At 44.1% G+C, this 18891-nt stretch overlaps 1 protein-coding gene and 1 long non-coding RNA gene across 6 annotated transcripts in view; one reads left to right on the top strand and one right to left on the bottom strand.

Annotated features, from left to right (window-relative positions):
- Positions 1–12919, bottom strand: part of LOC122460401 — a 34514-nt gene extending 21595 nt beyond the window's left edge. The window contains exon 1 of the long non-coding RNA XR_006281681.1: positions 12856–12919. This is a non-coding gene — a long non-coding RNA (uncharacterized LOC122460401). The remainder of the gene's footprint in view (positions 1–12855) is intronic.
- CNTLN (centlein) overlaps positions 12790–18891 on the top strand; it is a 283198-nt gene continuing 277096 nt past the window's right edge. For 3 of the 5 annotated variants that reach the window (XM_038402595.2, XM_043515178.1, XM_043515179.1), the window contains exon 1: positions 12790–13218. In XM_038402595.2, the coding sequence (XP_038258523.1) occupies positions 13099–13218 (120 nt within the window). In that variant the 5' untranslated portion in view covers positions 12790–13098. The remainder of the gene's footprint in view (positions 13219–18891) is intronic. The other 2 variants (XM_038402593.2, XM_043515180.1) reach the window with 1 other exon arrangement.

Below are 18891 nucleotides of genomic sequence, written 5' to 3' on the forward strand. Positions count from 1 at the left end.
TACAATTATTAGTTGAATACACATCATGACCAGAAAGGAAAATGCTTTACTTACTCACCCAATGGCAATTCACTGCTGCTTCAGGAACTTAACTCCTATAAGATTGTAATTAGAAGCTGTGCTCACTTAAGCCTGCGTTCAGTAAAGCACATAAGCAGTTTTTTAACTTTTTATGTGGCAACCCAGTCACCTTTCTGAGATCTTACAACTGGCAATACAGCAGAAGCAAATATGTGTTCTTCTCTTGTCCTTATGGACTAGATAAACAAGTAATTTTATATAAAAGGTACACCGGGGGCTGCAAAACATCTTGCTGCTAGTTATAGACTGCATAGTATGAAACAATTACTAAGCAATGGCTCTGGTGTACAATACTGTATGACACTGATGTCACATCCTGAATACAGTAAATAAACTATATAAGCGATAGCAAAGAAAACTACAAAGGTATAATATGAAAAGAAAGAGAAAGGGTGGTAGGATAACTGTCACTGCCAGATAAATAGTTCATTTGAATCTCATCCTCTTTTGCAGATATTTTGTTGTTGTTGAAAGGAGAAACAAAGCCTCTTTTTGCCAACAAGTGAAGGGGTCATGGAAACCCCTTACTTTCTTTTCTCTAGCACCAGGATTCACAAAGAGAAGAACCCTTTTGGACATGCCCTGAATTTATATTTAAGGCCACTCAACATGACAAGAACTAAAATCAAATCCACCAAACACAAAGGACAATTTGTAATTGGCTTGTACTGATCTCCCAACCATTATTTTGACTCATGTCCTTAAAATCTTTCATTTTGTGGCAGCTGCACCCAAGAGTGTTAACTCCACTTCTGCCAGTCTATGGACTGTGTTCATCCACCCTGTCACAGTATCCCAGGGCTGTTCCTGCAACTCTCTATATAGTTAAGTTCAGAGAAAAGCCCTGGTACAGTACTGGGACTTTGTACAAACCTGACTTGTCTGCTGGTTTACAACTGATTTACCCTATAGTATGGATTTCTACTATTATTTAAGACTTACTACCATACTGACAGTGCATCCAGCTATATCAGTCTGCTATTTGGACATGAAGAAAAATTGAGCTCCCAGAACTGTTAGCTGTGCAATCACCTAGCAGCAAGACCACTATGACCACAGTCCGAGGTCTCATGGATAAATCGGGGTTGGGAAGGCTGGTCAGGGCTATGATAGTAAAAGAAACTGTCCTACTGTTCTTTTCATAAACTGGGTTTTTTGACAGTACTGACGATCCCTTCACACTGGTTTCCATTCCTCCCAAATAAACTTCACTCCCTTGTTCTTGTAACTGGGTGTTCTGACTGTATTTGTTCTATGTCACTACTTGTACAAGTTATACCATATATTGAAAGGGTTCTGAGACCGAGTAACACCCAAAAATACATGACCTCGTGAAACCTGGAGACACCCTCCAGAAAACCCAATGAATAGATGACACTGTTGCCTGTGAATAGATGATGCCACAGACAAGGTCAGTGCTATTCCAACAGAAGGACCTGATCGCTCCTTATACACAAGGCCATCTAGTGGAATAGGGATTACACTGTAAACAGAAGAGTGCATGCAAGCCTGTGCATGTGTGCACACTCGCATGCACACAAGAGGCTTAGCAAAATAGAGATAAGATATTGCTGGATATAGATAGTACATACATACATACATACATAGATATATATACACACACTTTTTAAATTCAAAATCCTCATTAAGCACACTGTATCTTACCTTTTATTTATCCTAACTTCTTTATGGAGGCAACATATTGAAAATGTGGATGTTGAAAAATTCCATGGGTATGAAAGTCAGGGAACGCGTGTCTGACCTGAACCTTTGTGAGTGAAGTAAACAACAATAAAATATGTATTTCTTTGGTTACTAGAACATAGAAGAAGATAACAGTAGTTTTACAATGAGCATCTCTCTGCTTAGAATGTGTGTAATCTCTACAAAGGGACTTTTCATTCAGAGGAACTTTTAAAAGAAAATTTGTAGAGTAGGTATTATCTAACGGAAAAAGAAATCCATTAAAGTGATGCAAAGGAAAAGCAAATCATGTTCTCTCAATATCTAGACCAGTTAGGATACCAGTTATTGATTTAGTCTGGGGTACAGGAATACTAAATCTTCCTCTGTATTCATGGCACAATATATATTTTGCAACTCCTCTTAGGATGATTTAGTTTCATATATTTTTTAAATCACCCCATTTAAAAATATAAGAATTCTTCTCCTAGCTTTGTCTATAGTGTGGATTAGGGTAACGTAAGTATGTCACACAAGATGTGAAATTTTTCACAGTCCTGTGTGCCATAGATAGCATGACCTAAATTTTAGGTGTAGGCCAGGTTAATTGGCTTCTTAGATAGAACCAGCTAATTTGCTGATCAGGTTGTTTCTTATCTTTATTTATAGTGAGGTGTTGTAAGGTGTTCCTTGAAAGACAAGGTATGGTCCAGTGTAACACCTAGATACACAGACATTAAGTCATGGCCCAGTCTGTGTCCATTCAGGAAGATGTTAAATTGTTTACTGACCTTTATGTGATATAGATGTAAGCAGGAGTATAATGCAATTATGTTCCTGTCATATACCCTGTAAGTACCCTGCTTCAGTCGGAAAAACCAAAGCAGCAACTAGCAAGCTATATCTCTCAGACCTTGGCCAGCATGGACTCTCAAACAATCCCACATTAGATTTCCATAATGACCCCCGCCGCAGCAGCCACCGAGCTGGGCTGGGAAGGAGTGAGGTCTCTCTCCCGCCACAGAGCTGGGGCTGGGAAAGAGGGCCATCTGTCCCCAGCAGTCACAGCCCGGGAGCTAGGAAAAGTCACCTCTTTCTCTGGCCACCGCAGCCCTGCATGTCCCAAATTCCCCCCACCCCCTCTTCTCACCCCAATGCCCCCTCCCACCTACTCCCTATTCCCCCTGAGGTCATTACCTCACCTTACCTGTGTGTCTTTTCCAGAGTCCAGGCACCTAATTAGTGGAGCCATACCTGCGCAGCTCCACTAATAAGATGGGTGGCCCTTAATTCTCTCATGTGCGGCTGCCTAGGTACGCAACTTAGAAGGAACTATCCGTGGACCACCTGAATGGAGCTTGCGGACCACTGGTGGTCCGCAGACCATAGTTTGAGAACCTCTGATCTAAACCATCCCTGACGGGTGTTTGTCTAACTTGGTCTTAAAAACCTCCAGTGATAGGGAGGTTGTGGAATCTATTTATTTATTTATTCCAGTGCTTAACCACCTGACAATTAGGAAGTTTTTCCTTGTGCCCAACCTAAACCTCTTTTGCTGCAATTTAAGCCAATTGCTTCTTGTCCTAGCCTCAGGGGTTAAGAAGAACAATTCTTCTCCCTCCTCCTTGTAACAACCTATTATATACTTATTGTATTACTAATACAAGGAATTTTAAATATCAATTTATTTTTCATTATTTGTATTGTTGACTTCTGTCTGTCTCTCAGCTTGAGCAATGAGACCAAACTAGTCCTTTTTCACTGTTGTTTATAGGGTGCTTCTAGTCAATTTCCAGTATTGCCAACACCAAGTATTTAAAAATCATGAGTCAGGCCTCTAAAAATTGGCTTTAAATCAGGAAATTTTAAAAAATCAAGTTCTATTTATTTGCCTTCTCATTTCTGACCCTTTAGGGTTCACTTGGATCACATTTTCAAACTTTTCTTTGCAGCCCTACGGACGAGCACCATTTTTGTTTTTAAGAACAAGCTGAGATTCTCATGTAATCAAGGGACTCCCAAGAGCTGGGATTTTAGGAGAATACCAAGTATTAAGAGACTTGCATAAAATCATGAGACTTGGCAACACTGAATTCCACTTGCGGGGTTCTCATAAACTAATATAGTGTAATAATTGGGATGCAAACACTTCAATAGAATCTTAATTTTAATTTACACTAAAATATAAAAAGGTAGAAATATTTCTATTTCTATTAAGTATTGTAAAAGATTTATTCAACTTAAGTTTGTACAATCTACAGATTAGTCAGACAATAGATCGAAAAGCCCCCTTCTGAACTCTTATAGTCTTAGTTAATTTTTTTTTAACTCAGTGTGATGGGGTATACAAACTCAAGTCAGGAAGTGGTTAATGAGATGTTGGGGGCATACTCAGTCCTACCCTGTAACACCTGAAGTAGGTGTCAGGCTTTGAGGGAGGAGCTAAAAAAGGGGAGCCCAGTTCAGTTGGCTGGCTGGGAGGGAGGGACTAGACTAGACCAGACCAGACCAGACCAGACCTGACCTGACCTGACCTGACCCTCACCCTCTCACTGTAGAACAGAAGGCTGCTGCAGGACCTCCCTGAATGACAAAAAAACTTATGGGCTAGAAGTCACAAATGGTATGTCTACACTGCAGTTAGACACCAGCAACTGGCCTGTAGTGCCATCTGATTCAGGCTCACTGGGCTTGGGCTAAGGGGCAGAATTCCAGAGCCCAGGCTCCAGCCCAAGCCTGAACATCTACACTGCAATTAAACAGGTCCTTAGCCCAAGCCCTGGGAGCCTGAGTCAGCTGGCACGGGACAGCGGCGGGTTTGTAATTGTAGCGTAGACACACACCCAGGGATTTAAGTGTTGTAATGTTCAGTGTTGCTTTTAGGTGTCTAGAAAATCACTGGGATTCACAAAGCATGAATTAGGTGCTCAGGCTCCTTATATGATTAATAGGGAGAGAGAGAGGCACCTAAGAATAGGATTAAAAAAAAATCCAAGATGGCAGGTAGCTCCCTGCCTAATCTAGCCAATGGGAGATACCCAGGAGGGAGAGGGGTGTTCTAAGCACTGCCCCATTAGGCAGTTAGGCACCTCCCTGCAGTCTAGATTTAGGTGCTTATCTCGGTTTAGGGTTCTCAGTCGTGAGCCTTCTCTTAAATAGCGATTGGTACCAGGAACTGGATCCTGGGCCTCCCATTTTCCAGATGGCTACACTAACTACCAGGCTATAGACTCAGTCTCTCTGGCCCAGTGACTATTTAAGTATTTATCCAATGTGGAAAAACGACAACAGGAGAGATTAAGGGAGTCTCACATCAGACTATCTCATAGCCCAGCGGTTAGGGTGTTCCCCTGAGAGGTAGCAGATCCTTATTCGAATCCCTTCTTCTCATCAGGTAGAGGGGAACTTGAACTAGGGTCTTCCACATCCCAGGTGAGCACTCTAACCACTAGGCTAAAAGTTATGAGAGCAGGCCTCCTTTCCCCCACATCCCAGATGTTTTGTTTGGAGCTAAGTGGCCTTTGAGCACATCTTCCACATTGGGCCCTGCAGATGAATAAGGCAGAGGAGCACCTATCTTCCTTCTTCTCCCCTCAGTTTATGAATCTCACCAGGGTTTAGGCATCCATATGCCTAGAGTGAGGCAGCAGTGTGCATTCCCAGAGCAGAAATTTAGGTGCCCAGAGAACTTTTACAGCATATATTTAGATGCAGAGTAGGTGTAGGCACCTACAGTGTTAAGTGGTTGCTGAGTGAGGTTTTTGGGAATGCCAATGACACCTGTATCAGTGCCTGAGGAGTCTAAGTCCCTTTGTGACTCTAACCCTATGTTTCTTTTTGTTGACTTGGACTTTGTGGGCCCTGGAAGGGGTGGAACTATTATGTGATCTAGCTGGAGGGCTAAGTCATCTCAGCCTGGAAGGTGTTGGAGGCTGGGGAGAGCAGCCAAAGACTAAGAGGGAAATGTAGGCTGTGCCATGCTATAAAGGGTGTGCTTGGGAGGGCATGTGGCCATGCACAGCTTCTGTCTATCTTATATTGTGCTTATTGCTGTGCTAATTTTCTAAGCACCCATAACAAACTTGAGAATGGATTTGACTAAACGTAAGCCAACTTTTGGGAAGTTAGTGTTAAAAAAATCTTGACTTTGGGAAGAAAGTTTTTAATTCCTAAATTAATCCTGGAACAATCTTTATTGTTTACTTTGTTTCTAGCAGACTTACTGTAACTCTGTTTATCTGAAAATACAGGTATTTACATCATAGGTGTATATTTTAACACATTCCATATTTAAAGGAAAAGGTCCTATACAGAAATAATGTGCCTAAAAACTTGAATCAACAATCATTAACTCCCACTTTGTTACTCTAAACGCAACCACAGTAGGACAGGAAAGTTCAAAGTTACAACTTCACATTGCTGCCAAAATACATGAGTCCCATCTCTTTGGATTGAGGCAGCTAAATCCCACTGTGATGATAGAGTTCAGGCTGCAAGAAAAGTTCAAGTTGGGCTGACTATGCAGTACCACCCTAGAATACAATGTGCAGTATCTATTTTGTATTCCCCAAAGCTGGGAATTTATAGCAAACACTGCTTTTGGGAACAGTGTTAGTAGTTCAAAAACTGCAGTATAAAGTAGCCCCTTAGTAACTCTTAGCTAATACCAGAATGCAAGCAGATAATAAAGTAGTATCTTGCTCGCTCATCTGAAGCGGTTTTAGAATTGTCAGATTTAAAATAGAGTAAATAGCTATATTGTTAAATCTCATGGGTAACTATTTAAAACTTAAACACTAAAACTAGGAGCAGAAAAACTTTGTTTTGTTTTTTAAGAAATAGAATACCTGTAAAATTATGCACATTATCTTAAATAAATAGAGAAAATGTAGAGAAAATGTTTTAAATTGTTGTAATTTTTTGTCTAAATAGGCAGTAGGATGCACCCCCATGAAAACTAGTGTATCTAATTGTTAAAACAAAGGATTGAGAATCATACATCTTGTGATCTCTAGTCCCAGCTCAGATGGGGGGCCTGATCTAAACCCCATTGAATCAATACCTGGATCAGGCTATTGTTGTGTTACCTTTGGTAAATCACTTAACCTGGCTATGTGTCAGTTTCACCGTCATGTAAGAAGGGAATAGTTATACTTGCCCACTTTTGCAAAGTGCTTGAGATTTCATCTTGAAGGTGCTATCTATTTTCAAAGTTAAAACCTTGTTTAATTCCACACCATTGTCAGAACCAGAGCCAGACTGAGGCAATTCAGCTGTCCTAGGCACACCACAACATATGGACCTGCACTGTGACTTACCATATGGCCCCACTTTTGCTGTGTCCCCCTCCACACTTCAAGTGGTAGTAGCAGGGACTCCACCTAACCTCCCAGAGAATCTAGGGTAGGGACACAGGTCACTCCTGCTCTCCACCAAAGAGCAATAGCAGGGCCCCTCTTCTTCAAGAGAGGAAGGAATAGCAGCAGCCAGGCCTCTAGTATTTACCCCAGCAATGGTGGTGAATCTGCTTGGATGAATGGGCCAGGCTGCGGCACTGTCCTCTTACCACACACAAAGTCCTCTGTTGGAGTGGTATTTGCTAGAGTCCACACAACAGAGATAACAGCCTATTATGATATAAGGGGCAGTTCAGACCCCTCAGCTATTGTTTCAGGCTGCCTGAAGATACAGACAGATGTCATGGCATTGGCTATGCTTGACTCTTGTTTTCAAGTTTTTCTTCTCAACTATGAGGGCTAGAAATTTGGTTTTTAAAGCCGAAATTCTAACAATTATGTGACTCCAAGAGACAGAGCTCTAGGCATGGGCCTGTAGTACCAATTTCTTAACCTGTCCTTTGCCAAAAGTAATCTCGTCTGCTGGCACTAATAGGATTTGAGAGCACACAGCACCTCACAAGATCAGGACTGTTGAATTGGCAATAAGGATGTACTGGCTATGCCCAACCATACTGAGAAAGCCCATTTGCTGGATGGATCACATAAACCATTCATAATGGCATTAAACTGAGGTCAGACTATGGTTCTTAGTCTAAAAATGTGTTACTGAAAAAACAGAATAAAAACGATTTTTCATTTCCTTTAAATATGTTCTTAAATGAGCCAGATACACCAAACATGAAACCCAAAAAGGAATTCATCTTGACTGGGGCAGAAAAAGACATCACTAATTACTCACCTGCAGGGTTTCTGATGCAGAAGGTCCTGCGTGTAGAGACTGTTGAGGGGAAGCACTTAAAGAATGCATCTCCTTGCCCAGCCTGATTCCTAGCCTGGCTTCTTATAGCTTTTCTTCATCACCAGCTCTCCTCTTGATGAGAGTATTGCTACTTGAGCACTCACCAAGTTTTACAGCAGTGCATGCCAGTGTAAATCCTGAATCACAACAATGCTTGTAAAGCTGATCTTTAATATATCGGATGGGTGTACAGTGGGGTTCTTGTGTGTGTTTGTTTATCATGTGGTGTGTGCATAGAATGGGCTGGTAAGGGTGAAGGATGTGTCAGTGTGTGTTGCTAGCTGCCATCCCCTAGGGCTAGGAAGAGCCTCATATGTGTCCTCTGGTCAATGCATGAAATCTGGGTGGTCCTAGACTCTGCTGTCCCTTCCAGTTGCCACTCCTAAAGTTATGAAGGGTATCATCTCTTGAGCATTCAGCTTGGGTGGCCGTGTCCTCTTCATGCACTTTCTGAATTCTATGCAGATCCCCACCCTTTTTTTTCCAAACAACCCCTCTATAACCAGGTGACTTTCCTAGTTATTCTATGAAACAGTCTATGCAACACACGTTGGGTCAATATTCAGCCCCTTCCTGGGATTCAACTTTGTTAAGAAACAAATCCCAGTTTACACAACATAAAAGCCAGTCCCAAGGCTTGGCTATTCAGCCCATCTCCTAAATTCATGATCTGCTTCTTTCTTTTAATTACCTCCAGCTGGAGGACCCTCCCTCCAGGCTGGATATTGCTGGCAGGTATTGTTGAGTGGGGCCAGTTTCAGCCCCATATCCAGAACAGATTATTAACCTCCTCCTTCTCTGGTGCTGTGTGGGTTTGTTTACTTCCTCTCACTCTCATTTATTCTACTGCACAACAGACATGTCCTTAGGGCTGCAGTTTCTGAGTGATGTGACTATGTCTGAGTCTAAGATTTGGCTTACATTTAAAAGTTATATTGGCAAAGCTACATCAGTCATGGGAGTGAAGAACACACCCCTGACCTACATAGTTATGCCGACCAACCCCCCAGGGTAGATATAGCTATGTCAATAAAAATGTGCTTCTGCCAATGTACCTTACATTGTGCAGAGAGGGGGTGTTCCTACACTGACAGAAAAACTCCGTCTGTTGTTGTAGGCTGTGTCTACACTAACATGCGATACCTGCATAGGGTCTGTAGTGTAGATATAGTCTAAGATTTCATTTTAAAAGACGAAATTGCCAGCCTTTGTGGTTATGATGAAAAACTTGAAAATGTAATTTCCAGTGCAATTATGTCTGCCTGAGTATCAGGCAGCCTGAAACAACAGCTCTAGTTACCTCAATGGTCTTTCAACACCAATTCCCACAGCTTTGGGAAGACCCACATCACCTGAGGTCTGTGGGTGGCAGGAAAAGACAACAGTAGAATCCTCCTAGGTACCTTGGCTGCTTTGCAAAGTGCTGAGGGCCTCTTGATGTCACTTGTGACTGTCCAGGGGGCAGAGCAGATTCCTATTGCTCCTCTTTCTTCACAGGAAGGAGAGAGTACTGTCACTGACATTCTAAGTGAGGGTGAATCCAAGGCATGGGGTGCAGCCAGGTGTGCCTTGGGCACTGAATTGTCTCAATCCAGCAATGATTTAATTAGAATCATAGAATTGGAAATGCAGGGCTAGAAGGGACTTTGAGAGGTCATGTAGTACATCCCTCCATGCTGAGAGAGGACAAAGTTGTGTAACATTTTGACTTTATGATACCTTTGACAGACCACATAATCATGATACTTATTTACTGCCATCGCCGAAGGACTGGAAAAATAACCCCCATTACACAGATTTCAAAGAGGTGCTAGTGTATGGGCTTTAAAATTATTTAGCTTTAAAAAACTGACTGTGGGGGGAGTGTATCTTGAATTCAGCATTTAAACAAGACATTTTCATGTAAGTGAATTTCCAAGGGTACACTGTATATTTGAGATCTGTATAAATTGGTAATTGTAAAATGTTTTAGACTTTCCAGACAGTTGTTAGTGACAGTCTTGACGATCTTGGTTTCTATTGTTTACTGATGTTAAGGTGTTACTTCTCGTTGGTGCTGGATTGCTTTGCACAAAACTGTTGATTGTAGGGGGGAGGGAAGGGGAGTTGGCAAAAAGTAAACCTTTACAACATAAAACTTGTTAGCTGAATAGCACTTTTAATTTAAAAGAAAATTAGTGTTACAATTCTGTGAATTTTCTTTGTGAATTAGTGATATTGGAGCCTGCCAGTAGGCAGCATCCTGTTTTGTTTCTATGATGATTGTGCTTAAGAAAGAACTCTTGCTAACTGGTAAAAGCACTTTTATGCTGGTATAACTTTGTCTACACCTAGTGCTTTTTCCAGTATAGAAATGAAATAAAAACACATCCCTAAATGACATTACTATATCATCAAATGTTTATAGTAAAACCTGACCTAAGTTAAATGATGCTTCATTTGAAATAGATCCACATTAAAATGAACTATTTGGACTTGAATAAGAATCTTGTATATGCTGATCTTCTTCTCATGCTGCTGGTGGCTGCAAATATAGGTGCTTTGAGATGACGTTTTTGAGAGATGGGCTAGACTCATGTTAATCACAGATATCTTCCCCTTATTCCAGAACTGAGACTCTTGCATGGAAGGCTCTAAGGATTATCAAAGGAATCAGTTGGGTTATTATTTAGAAACTTGATGGATCAGAACAGTTTATCAAGGGGCTGGAAAACAAATATAAAAATGTTGGGCTACGGGCTGATAAAGACCTGTCAGTTTTCCCCCTTTGGGATAAGGAAGACTAAGAGTGATCAAGGGAAGCACTCATTTCAAGTCTGATCCAAAAGTGCTTTCCCAGAGAAAACCATCAGTACAGATGATGGAATTTCTGCCTGAACTAAAGCTTGCAGCAGCAGACCTTTGGAAGTCCCCATCCCCCGCCCACGCCTTTTTATTTTTTTTGTGAAGTGAAGGATTTTACTTGTATGTTGTGCGGCGACACATTCAGGGTCACATTTTCAAGGGTGGGTGGGAGTGCAGAGCGGGGGGACGGAAGAGGACCCACTTAAGTGCATTTGCAGGAGTCCACCTGCAGTGGACAAGCAAAGGGAGGAAATGTGTATGCAAAGAGGTGGACAGATATCTATTTACATGGCTGCATTTACACACGCTGTGCAATCACGGCAACAATTCATGATTTTATGCAAAACGCAGGTATCCATTTGCCATTCCCCTCCCCCCTTGGTGAAAAACTGGAGACAGGCAGACACGTGTGTGTGCGCGTTAATGGAACTCTAGCTGTGTCACCCATTGACTAGGGTTACCATACGTCCGTATTTTCCTGAACATGTCCGGTTTTTTGGTTCTTAAATCGCCGTCCGGGAGGCATTTTTAAATATCTAAAAAATGTCCAGGATTTTGTCATTATTATTTTTCTCCTTAGCTCCCAGTGCTTGTGCCGCAAAACTTCTGTTTCGCACAGCTGGGAGGGAGGGGGGAGAATGCGGTGCGCTGGGGCGGAGAGCTCTCTGCGCTCTGCCGGCCCCTGCAAGCCCTGCTCCGCCGCTCTAGCAGCTCCCACTGGCGCTTTTCCCAGCCAATGGGAGCCACGGAGCTCGTGCTTGTGGCGGGCGCAGCACGTGGAGATCCCCCGGCTGCTCGATCCTAGGAGGCATGAAGGATGAGTAGGCGAGCGGGGCAGGGTGAAGAGACGAGCGGTGAGCCAGCAGGGGCTGGAGGGGGTGAGGAGGCAAGCGGCAGGTGGAGAGGGTGAAGAGGTGAGCGGCAAGGCAGTGCTGGGCAGTGAAGAGATGAACGGGGAAGGAGCCAGCCGTTGGCGGGAGGGTGAGGAGATGAGCGGCGAGGGAGCCAATGGCTGGCTGGGGGGGTGAGGAGGCACGTGGCGGGCAAGGAGGGTGAGGAGGTGGGTGGGGAGGGGTGAAAAGGCCAGTGGCAGGCAGCGGGGGTTGAAGCGGCAAGCGGTGAGGGAGCCAGCGGCGGGCGGGGGTGAGGAGGCAAGTGGTGAGCCAGCAGCAGGCGGGGGTTCTCGCGGTGCTATGGGGGTTTGTGGCAGGAGGTGAACCGTGGGTGGGGGGCTGAGGGGGGATGCAGCCAGCCAGCGGCAAGGCAGAGAATGAAGAGGGGTGCGGAGGCGGGGCCAAGCGGGGAGGGGGTGGGACCTGGGGCAGAGTGGGGGTGGAGCATGGGAGGACTGTGGGCGGGGCCGACAGCACCCCTACTGTGTCACACTATTTTACTGTTGTGATCCGGTCAGCCTAATATATACTCAGTATAGGCGACATGTAGCGCACAGCATGCAGAACAGTGCAACAACACCTTCACACAACGCGAGTGGGTAGACACTGCTGCAAATACGCTGCCCTCCCCCCACCCCCCGGGAAGTGTCCTCTTTTTTGAAAGTTCAGATATGGTAACCCTACCCTTGACTTCAACAGTGGCTGAGGGCTGTCACCCAGCCCCTCATGCCGAAGTCAAGCCTAGGCGTAAGCGTGGGCGCCCAGCACCCTGGCTCCTCCACGCCATAGCCAGCGGCTCTCGGTTGCGCCAAGACCAGCTGCAGCCTGATACGGCCCGAAGCCCCAGCTCCGGCGGGAAACTGGATCCAGCCCATTGCCGGCTCCGGTCCCACCACTTCCAATGATGAAGCAACAGGGCGGGCTCTAGCGGTGGGCCAGCAGGGCCCCGTCACTCTGGCCCCCAACAGCCAGGCCCGCCCCCGCCGCGACGCAGCGCCCACTCAGCCACCGGCTCGGCGCGGAGGGCGAAGCCAACGGCGCGAAAAGACCACGCATGCGCGTTCCGAACCTTGGCGCCGTCGAAAACGAAGCTGACCTTCCAACCCTTTCTCCCCACCGCTTCCCCTTTTGCTGTCCGTTAAACTGACGTCGTTGTCATCATCGCGCTGCGTCCTTCATTCTGCGGTTCCTGGCGCCGCCCGCGCACGGTCAAGGGGGGTGGGGAAGCGCCGGCTAATTTCATGTGGTTGGTTCACGGTAACTTTTTTTTCTAGAGCGGGCGGGCAGATGGGGTGCAACCCCCTCCTCTAGGCCCAGACCGGCGACCTGCTCCCCGAGCATGGCTTCCAGCAAGCGCAAGGAGCCGCTCCCGGCGGCGGCGGCGGCGGCAGCAGCATCTCGGGTCCTGGAGCTGGAGGAAGAGCTCAGGAGCCTGGCTGAGGAGCTGAGTCAGTGCCAGGTACCAGCGAGAGGAGGTCCGCCCGGCCCTGGGCAGGGCTGCGGGGGGCCAGTGCCCCACAGAGCCCCCCCGCCTCAGCTGGGCAACCCCGGTTCTTCCTCCCCTGCCCGGCCCGGCCTCCTGCGGCTCGGGACCTTCGCGCCCCGGCATCCTGCTAGGGCTGCCTGGGTCCTTGCCCGCCGGCGTAGGCAGGCCCTGAGCCCCCCCCTGCGGCCGGCCGGGCTCTGCCCCACCCCTTTGTGCCTGGGCCCGCGTTCCCCCGCCTGCTCCACCCCGGAGCTAGCTGCATTTCAGTGGTGCCGACTGGCCCGCTCGCCCTGCGGGCTGCCCCTCTGTCGCCTGTTGGAAAGAGCCGCCCGGCGTGCCCCAGCCCCAGCCCCAGCCCCAGCCCCGGGTGAGGAGCTACCCTGCCTCCCTGGGTGCTGCGCCCCAACCAGAGCGACGAGTCCCGCGTGCGGCTGTGACAGCCATTTGATTGCACCGATTTGGTCCTTGAGTGAAGAAGCCGCTTTGGCTTAAACGCGAGGGTTTGTGGCACATTTGTCAGACTATTCCTTGACATGCAAAGGGTCAGTTCCCTTAGGGAATAATTGTCCAAACGCTACACAAAGCAGGGACGAGGCATCCTATAGGGACACTTGAGTAGAATCTTGACAGTTATAGTTTAATCGCTTCTGTTTGGTAAGAGACACATGTAATGAAAATAAGGAAGTCGAAGACCTTACTACAGCACTCGGCGATAAATATTTGCCAAACAAGAGGATTTTGGCAATGGGGCCGTTGGGGTATTAGTTCTCTGGCATGTTTTTTCCCACTCCTTTTGCAGAACTTGGCCTGGTTGGGTCTCTCCAGGCCCTAGTTAACAGGGTCAGGAAGGTCACAGGGAGAGAATAAAGCATCTCTGTTAGACCCTGTGGATGTTGGTGTTGCTCAAGCAGTATTTATACCCACCACTTCTATGCCCCCCAGATGGAGGACTAGACAGCTAATGGAAGCATGGCTTCTCACTGAGCCTTATTGTGTGGGAATAACCCATGAGCGTAGCTATGTTGAGGCACAGGACACCCACAGATCTTGGGATCCTCGCTCATTGCCAAAATGATGAAGGGAGACTTAAATAAGCTCTTCTGATAGTGAAAACTCACTGAGTTTTCTCCTTCCCTCCTCCGATGGGGGAAAAATTCACTAAGAGAAGACTATGCACTAACTTGTTGGCTGAACAGGAATTATAATATTGTTAAAGTGAGTTGTATCTGTAATGCACTTCACTTGAGTTTATTAAAATTGATTATAATCACATCAGAATAGAACAAATTGAGTTTCTTTTTTAACTGATTTTATTTAGAAAGTTTTAACAGGTTTACAAATCATTGCCATGAAAATATCAGAGACAAAAAAAATTACAACAGTGAGGTTTTGTTTTGAGAAACTTTATACAATAATATAATAATCAGATCTCTTTATTTAATAGGTGTTTTCATGTTACACACTGAACATCTTTACACTACCTACAACATGTTGATAAATTGAGTTTCTAAACAGATTGGCAGGTGTAGCTAGATATTAAAGTAACTAGGGATATGTCTACAGCAGTTGGGAGTGTGTGTCTGTGCACTGGTAGACAAAGGCACTACCTCGGCTTGACCTACCGCACTAAAATAGTGCGGTCACAGTGGCTAGCCCTAGTACAAACTTGCCCGACATCCTGGGTATGTATTCGGGTGCTTGTGCCACCACAGCCACACTGCTGTTTTTAGTGCGCTAGCTTGAGTGGAGTTAGCACAGGTAGACAGATGTGTTGGGAAGCACACTTTCAGCTGCTGTGGAGACATACCCTGTAGTCATTCAAAAGCACAAATGGTAGTGAGACACATAATTCCCACTGTAAGTCATTGGGAGATAGATATGTAAATTTCCCGCTTCACAGACAACAGATTATATATTCATTCATTTACTTGTAGTAAATACATTCCCACTCCTTTCTTGTTGAGTTCATTCCAGCTGTAGTCAGGTGAACACCAAAATGAGATGTTTATTACCATATCTATAAAAAAGACACTAGTACTACTCTCATCTCCGAGCAGAACTGTTCATTCAAATGCTTTTCCCCAAGTGGGACAAGAGAACAGGATGGAAGTACTTTCAGTATTGTCCCATCCCTTTGGGAACCAGAAGGTATGCCTTACAACTACAGTATGGTGAATAGAGGAACATCTGAATTTTCATTTAGGTAGTCACATACTCTTAAAGCTGTAAATCTATGTGGCAGCAGTTTACAGTTTCTGTTTTTTCAAATCTCTTCACAGTTTGCATATAATATGTAGGTCTGACTTTTAAACAATGAGTATATAGTTGTCTTAAAGAAAAGTGAATATAAGAATGTTTAAAATGAATAAAACCCTTTATTTATGTCTCTTGTTGCTTTCACATTTTCAATATATTAAAATGCTTTGTTTAATATTATAGTATCGTAGTTCCTAACAGAATGGGAGGAAAGTGGGAGGTAGAAAGCATGGCAACTACAAGGTGGTCCCAATCTTGACCAGTGTTTGTTTAATGAAATTCTATCTGCATATATTCCTATTGCAGTCTGAAGTGGATATGGCATTTTCAGTTCCTGTCCTAAATTGGTGTGTACCATTGCTGTGTGCTGTTAAACAGCAATGTTCTATACCACCAGAATCTCCATTTTAGTAGTAAATTAAACTATACCTGTTAATGTAGCTTGTAAAATATTCGGGGTCTAGTAGGATTAGTTAGGCTTTTCTTTATAAACCTCTGGCAGTTTTCCTTGTATGCTGTACTCCAAGAGATGCATCACTTTATAAAGACTAGCTGAATTGGAAAATTGCATGTAAGTGTTATGTAAATTATTTTAAAGAGGAACTTTAAGAGTGGGTGGGGTTTATTTTCCTGTCCAACAAACAATTAAAGTTCCAAAACAAAGTCTTCTTGGGTCCAGGTTAACAGTTTTACCAGCACCCAAAATATATCTCAGCTAGAGCTGGTTGGAAATTTTCTAAAAGAATATTTTTCTGTTGGAAATTATGGATTTGTAGAAATTGACATGTTCCCTCAGAATGTGTCAATTCTGATGAAACTTCCAGCAGTAATCAGGTAGGTTTCTGACATAAACTAGGCAGGTTTTCTGCCTCTCCTCCTCAGCAGTACACTTGGTACTTGGTAAGCTGAGGCTCCCCAATCTGGTGGGCTGCCATGTAGTTGGGATTCCTCATGCTGGTAGGCTCCCTAGGAGAGCAGTACTTTATGTCCAGAACTGTGATATGTTCCCACAGCAGGAACATTTCAGTGTTTGTTTGCGAGACTAAATATTGATTTCAGTTCCATGGAAAACTTTAAGGTTTTGGGTTTTTGTTGCCATTTGAGATCAAATATTTTCAAAAACTCTTGCTTTTTGTTATACAGAACTGAAATTCAGTTTTCCAGCTAGTTCTAATCCCAACACTTACACTAGAAACTCTTCCTAGCCATACCTTCTCGACAGGTCTGAGTCACCTGTCAGTTCCAGGCACTCTTGAGCTCCACAACCCTTTCACAAGGGTCAGGGTGACTTGTATTAGGGGTTCACATGTCCTCCCAGGCAGTCTTTATCCTTACCTGATGAAATCTAACAGCTGCTGCTGCTGTTCCCTTTCAGGTCTCCCAATGGGAGTACTCTGGATACTCCCTGTTCTCTTCCTAGTATTCCCTGCTCTCTTCAGGTAGGGAGGTAAAGGTGTCTGTCTCTCTGTGACTCTGCTAGGGGATAGGACCTGCCTATTCTGCTGTCCCTATCCCACCAAGCCTTGATGTAACCCAGTCTCCATCACGTGATATGGGAGGAAACTAAACATAGATGCAGTGTGGCCACCCCAGCTGTTCAAAAATCATGAATTAGTCTTCCCCCAAAATCATGAGATTTAAAAAAACTCTAAACCCTCAAATACATTTTGGATTCTTTTTATTCGCCTTCTGCTTTATGAGCCTTCAGGGTACATTAACTTCAAACTGTCAGGCTCCTCTGCACAACCAGACAGCTAGAAACTTTTCATTTTTTTAAAATGAAAACTAAGATTCTCTGGCCATCTCTTGACTCCAGCAATTGAGGCTTAAAGAAGAAAAATAAATATTGTGAGACTCATGATAAAATTGTGAGAGTTGGCAATGGTGCAGGTGATAGCTTGGCCTGGACCTGGGCCACTCCTGAAAGTACCACAATCCTGTGGCAGGCAAAAAAAGTTTTTCTGAGAAGTGGCATTGTTGCATTGTAATCCAGGATTACTGGATTTCTAAAGTGAGGAGGGTAAAATAAACTAATAATCCAAAACGCCGATCCTATAGGTGATTTTTAATAATACTCAGAAGATAATTAATCTAGTTGAAGCTATGTGCATGGCTGCTTTTATCACACTTTCATTAACACTCAGAATGTATTGTGCATGGTAATTATGCCTATGTTATGTCTGCAAAAAAGCATTGTATGGAGGTCTCTGGTCTGTTTAATGGCTAACTTTACATTTCAGTACTTTCCTTTTCCTTTATTCTTGATTCACTTAAATAGTGCTTTTCTTGCAAAGATCCACAAGCTATTTAGGTTCCAAAGAAACATGGACTTGGGTGTAATCTTGTTTTTCATTGAGGTTTTACCATTCCCTTTCTATGGCTGGATTGATTTGGGAAGAAAAGACATGCCAAAGGTCATACAGTGAATTATGACACGTCCGGTCTCTGTTACTTGCTTTAGCTGCTGTATTCTGCTTTAGGTTTTTTTATGCTGCTCCCCATCACCTTGGTATCTGAGCATTTCCTATGTAAAAGAAAGAGTAATAGTGAAATCTTTAGTCTTGGAGTCTCCAGATGTTTTCTATATTAAAAACTCTGACTCGGGTACTTTTTTCTTGTTGTTATGTGGGTTTGGATATTTTGGTTGGTTTGTTTGTGCCATAGGTTTGTATCTATTTCTGTGGGCAGAAAGTGCCATTGCTGCAAGTGTCATTTTTGCTTGGGCAAGAAGGCTTTTTTGAAGTGGAAGGATTTGCCATGCTTGGTGAAGATGGTCAGGTTCATGATTTGCTAAATCTGTGAAAGTTAGTTCTATATCCTTATTGCCTTGGTTGAGAATGCTATTTCTCTGGCTTTCACGTGCTTCATCCTGGGTTTTGTGATCTGTGGTGTTCCAGAGGAGCACAATTGTCGGGGGCAGTTCATACATGGGCAGTTTGGTCTTTCACATAGATACGTCTTGAGCTATTACTTGCTTTGAAGATTAGGCCCGTGGCCTTGAACTGTCCTCTGAAGCTGACTAGAAGCCTTGGGAGATACTTGAGCACAAGCCATATGAGCTCACAGCAGCTTGGACCATGGAGAGAAGTATTACAATTCTCTTTGCAAAGATAGTCATTCAAAGGTATGCTGCTGGCAGCTCACTTGTTCTTCAGCTAACAGAGATTAGGTGATTCTATTTTTCAGTTCTAAATATCATCTGTTGTTTTTTTTTACTATTGAGTCTTTACAGTGAAGTTAAAATAAAAATGTTTAAACTTTTATAACCTTTATTTGTAGACAGCTTTTGTTAATTTATTCTCCCTGACTGACATGCTGTTTCTACTGAGGATCAATGTGAAGGCCACTCCTTTGCGATACTGAGATTTTAGGGATGTAAGTGGCTGCAAC

The sequence above is a fragment of the Dermochelys coriacea genome, chromosome 5 (assembly GCF_009764565.3).
Source record: "Dermochelys coriacea isolate rDerCor1 chromosome 5, rDerCor1.pri.v4, whole genome shotgun sequence".
NCBI lineage: Eukaryota > Metazoa > Chordata > Testudines > Dermochelyidae > Dermochelys > Dermochelys coriacea.